At 44.3% G+C, this 4,672-nt stretch overlaps 1 protein-coding gene across 1 annotated transcript; it reads left to right on the top strand.

The window, feature by feature from the left end:
* Positions 1 to 445: 445 nt before the first annotated feature.
* On the top strand, positions 446 to 3,221 carry LOC113019959 (interferon a3-like). Its single transcript, XM_026163623.1, has 6 exons — positions 446 to 641; positions 736 to 906; positions 2,370 to 2,453; positions 2,537 to 2,689; positions 2,876 to 2,953; positions 3,032 to 3,221. The coding sequence occupies exons 2-6, from the start codon at positions 784 to 786 to the stop codon at positions 3,200 to 3,202; spliced, it is 609 nt and encodes a 202-aa protein (XP_026019408.1). The 5' UTR covers positions 446 to 641; positions 736 to 783; the 3' UTR covers positions 3,203 to 3,221.
* The last annotated feature ends 1,451 nt before the right edge of the window (positions 3,222 to 4,672 follow it).

Raw genomic sequence — 4,672 nt, 5'->3', positions numbered from 1 at the left:
GATCCAGTAATGTAGGTCAGTATCAGACTGATACCGATACGTAATATCAGATCGGTCCATCTCTAGTTTATACTGGTTTGACTGCAGCTTCTACACAGTGACAGACGTGTTTCTGACATTTTACAGGTCCAGTTTAAATTCCTGCACTTGTGTTTCCAGCACAGAGGCTTCACAGCCTGTTCAAAGCCTTCCAGGACTCCTTCAGTGCTTACAGCCTTGCAGCTTTCAGAACGTGAACATGAAAACGAAAGTGAGAGGGGAAAGAGAAAGCAATGACGTCATCGCTGCACAGACGTTTCACGGTTTCTGTTTTGCGTTTGTGAACCAATCAGAACACTTCTGGTTGGTTTTAATAACAATAATAACAATAAAAATATTAATAATGACAATGATATGAAGAGAGTCAGTCTACGGTCAGGTTCTTCTCTCTCACCATATCCGCTGATTTCAGGTGTGCTGTGATTATTTCTCTGGAAGTAAAATAAAGTGAAATGTGAGTGACAGGAACACGTTTTTACACGAGTCCGATGTCGTCCTCTCGTCCAAACGCTGAAAACTAACCAGTCTTCAATGTTCCGAGCGCACCTTCAGCACCTGCAAGACCCACCAATCAGCGCCCTGCCTCGCTCACCAGTTTGCAGGTACTTTTTCCCAAGAGGGAAAATGAAAGACGGACTTTTTCCCCAATATTTCTGTTTCCTGTTTGTAAAATAAAAGCTTGAACTCTGCTGGCAGCATGGACACGCACTCTCAGCACCGCACAGGATCTTCATCGTCTTCATCATGGTCACCTGGACCGGCCTGCTCTTCGTCCTCTGTGGCGCCCTGACCCCTGCCCTCTGCTGTGATTGGCTCACACACTACAAGCAACCGAGCAAAGAAGCCCGGGGCCTCCTCACTCTCATGGTGAGTACAGCACTAACTCCAGGTCCTTAAATTGGTCTTTAAAACATTCCAGGACTCCTTAGACTGTTACAAAGAGACAGTTCCGGGGTCCTTTAAAAGTTTCCAGGATCCTTGAAGACATTTCAAGAGTGATGAAATTATCCCAGGACATCATTAAGTTAAAGAGATAAAGAGATTCCTGCTGTAAGAAGATCATTTGTAACCTTCACTATAGCTGTTTCTGTGCTGTTATGGGCTCTGAAACCTGACTGGAATAAGCCCTTCCTCTGCAGACGTGATGAATATTCAAGACAAAGTTTACTGACAGCTGAAACGATGCATTCAGAGCCTGTAGGACATTTGTAAACATCACAGGTCACATGTTTAGCGTGTAGACTGAAGGGGTGTCCAAATTCATGGGCTGCATCCTCCTGAGGACCCGGCCTTCGCGGTCTACGTGGCCTGGGTCCTCAGAAGGTCGAGTAGGCCAGTCGTGAGCGGCTGTGAAATGTGACGCTCGAGCCTTCAGATCTGCGTCACCGCTGTCTGGGTGGAGTTAATAATCTCGGCTGTCTGCTCCTTGCTATCTAAAATATAACAGGACGCTGGTGTAAACTCTCGACCGTCTCACACTCCTGTTTAATCAGTTTCTGTTTGACGTTTATTCAGCTGTGTGGAAACTAGAACTTTGATCTCAGCCAAACTGATTTACTCACAAACAAATGAAACACTGAAAAAAGCCAAACAATAACATTTATAAGTTATCTAAGTGACTCATATATCATGCTTAACCTGAGTAGTTAAGACCGCAGGGGGGTTGAAAAACATGTTTGGGTGGAGTTAGCTGTTATCGCCCCGGCTAGCTATCGAGCTAGTGGGTAAAAGACGTCTCTCCAAATATGTGATATCTTGATAAACCGAGCAGATATTTGGAGTTTAATATCTTAGAAGCTTATTTTGTGACCCTGTTTTTTTCTCCATACAGGTGTTTTGTTTGTTTGTTTGTTTGTTTGTTTGTTTGTTTCTTCCCCCCCTTCTCACCGTCTCTTCTCCCCTTTGGTTTACTTTCTCTCCCTCTCTTTCTTTCATTCTTTCTCCCTGTCCTGTCCCCCAGTCATGTCTGGCCCGTTTGTAGCAACTGAAAATAAAATAAATTCATAATTATAATAAAGGTCAATCAAATGGACCAATATGGCAAGGCCATGATGATCCACTTGGTAAAATAAATCCGCTTGGCATCTTTCTTGGCCTTAAGACAACAGTTCTGATGCTAAAGATCCAAACGGGACACAAAAAAAAAAAAAAAAAGAATTTGGACAGCCTTCTGCGCGTCGCTATGACGCAATCGGTCTACAAATGCGGCCTCAGGAGGATGCAGCCCATGAATTTGGACACCCCCTGAATGTGGGGACGTCAACAACACGTCACGATTGGCAACAGCTCAGAGCGATGTGGTGAAATGAAGCGCTGTCTCTCTGTTTCAGGGCGATCAGCTGACTGAACAGCACTCTTCAGTTCATCCGGTTCGATTCCCAAAACATCTCTACAAGCAAATAAAAAACTCTGAGGTAGGTCACATGACCACATCGATGACATCACATCTGTTTGTCAATCAGACGCCTGCAGCTCACCTCTCTCTCTCTCTCTTCAGGTGGACTCAAAGCTGGTTTTCATCAGAGACAGTCTGCAGCTTATTTTCTGTCTGTATCGCCATGACAACCTGTCAGCCGCTCCCTGGGGCGCCGGCAAGACGGAGGGCTTCCTGACGGTCATCCACAGACAGATCATGGAACTGAGCGCGTGTGTGAGTGGACACGCCCACTTCACTGCTTTCAGCCTACTCACAGGAGCAAACATGCACCCACACCCACTCTCCTTCACCTCCTCCCAGAGCCTCCTCTTCATCAGTGCTTCACCTCCTTTCACCTCCTCCCACACCAACACTTCACCTCCTTTCCGAGCCTCAGTCTGAACTGTTCTTTGTCTCCAGGTTTCGACCAACAGTCCAGCCAACAGCAGACTGAGGAGCTACTACAGGACTCTGGCCAACAGTACTCTGTCTTGCTCTGTAAGTACAAGTACTGTAGTACTCGTTGTATTATTGTGTGTAGTGACAGTGGTAATAAGTGTAGTACTGTGTGTACAGGGCTGCAGTACTGCGTCATGGCAGCTGCTCAGGAAGGAAACCAAACTGCGCCTGGAACAGCTGGAGCTGCTCGTGGCCTCCATCAGAGTTCCTGCTGCTGCCAGCAGGAGGCGCTCTGCAGCAACGCAACAGCAACGCAACACTGACACAATATCTGAAGACTGTCTCTGATGTTCCCCTCTCTATTTATTTATTTATGTATTTATTCAGATTATTTATGTATTTATTTGAAATATTTATTTATTTATTTTAGTACATATTTCATCAAACACTGTTTGTTTGTTTGTTTGTTTGTTTGTTACTTCAGAGTAACTCAGTGCTTTAAGTACAGAAACTTTGTCTTCCAAATATTTCTGTCGTGCATTTTAGTCACTCTGAATTTTTACTTTAGATTGGTCTTATTTATTTATTTTTTTGTATTAACATTTCATATGCTTTACTTTTTTTTAAATAAGTTACTGAAATAAATTCTGTCTCATTTAAAATGAGCTGCATTCATTGGTTGTAGGGAGGAAGAACTCCTTTTTAACAGGAAGAGACCTCCATCAGTAGCATGCTCATGGAGGGGTGCTCTCTGATGGGATGGAGAATGCAAAGAAGCATTCACGAACAATAAAACAATGATCTTTACTCTTAATCGCACCTTTCTCCTCTCCTCCTTCCCCTTATCTTCCCTGCTTAGCCTCTTGTGTCCTTGTCTTGTCTTGTGTGCATTACTTTCCCTGGAACAGTCTCTCACTGTCGTTCTCTAAAACCTAAAAGAGAATTATGGATTTGATCAACTGGTCTCTGAATGCTATTGACACCCTTTTCTCAACGAGAAGTCTGGGCTCAGGTGAGGAAACCAAACTGCGCCTGGAACATGGAGGGACTTTCCCTGCCGGATACACGATGGCAGACATGGCAGACATGGAGGGTCTGTCGATCGAGGACGCTGAAGATATCTACCTATGAACCATGATAACAGGGTTCTTGCTGATCGGAGCTGGCTTGGCCCTGGCTTATCGGAGAATTAAGAAAGCGGAACCAGCTGTTCAAACCCCCACAAAGCTGCCCGCTGGGATTGAAACGATGGGACGACGCGCGACTTCTCATAACGGGCTAACTGAGTGCAGCATGGTTAAGATCTTGGAGAAGCTTACGGCTGCCGTGAATACTCAGTGTAACTACAGGGGTCCAACAAAGAATGGCCACGCATCATACTGATGTCTTCGGAAATTTATTTCTCTCTCTCTCTCACTCTTATTGTCTTCAGACACCGTGAAAACTGAAGAAACACAAAGTACACAACATAAATGTTTTGAGCTATTCAGTCTCTCATATCAGTGTCCATAAACAGTCTTGTACAAGCAGAACAGAAAAATGCACAATAATGGATATCACAAAAATGTCCTCTCATTACCAGTGTAGAACACGTATGCAACATTATACAAACAATATACATGAAACCATACCGTGTGCGCCTCTTGGACCACATGCAGAATAACATTAACGCTGAGGCTGTAGATGCATCTGTAGCCATGTATCCATGCTAGCTCCACAATGCCGTGATTGTGCTCTCAACCAAACTCTGGTCATGTGACAATTACAAACTTTACCTCATACAAACTTTACAGCACTTTACATATTTAACAAACCCAT

The sequence above is a fragment of the Astatotilapia calliptera genome, chromosome 4 (genome assembly GCF_900246225.1).
Source record: "Astatotilapia calliptera chromosome 4, fAstCal1.2, whole genome shotgun sequence".
In the NCBI taxonomy this organism is placed as follows: Eukaryota; Metazoa; Chordata; class Actinopteri; order Cichliformes; family Cichlidae; genus Astatotilapia; species Astatotilapia calliptera.
The sequence above is the reverse complement of the archived record's forward strand: the minus strand, read 5'-3'. Positions and strand labels throughout refer to the sequence as shown.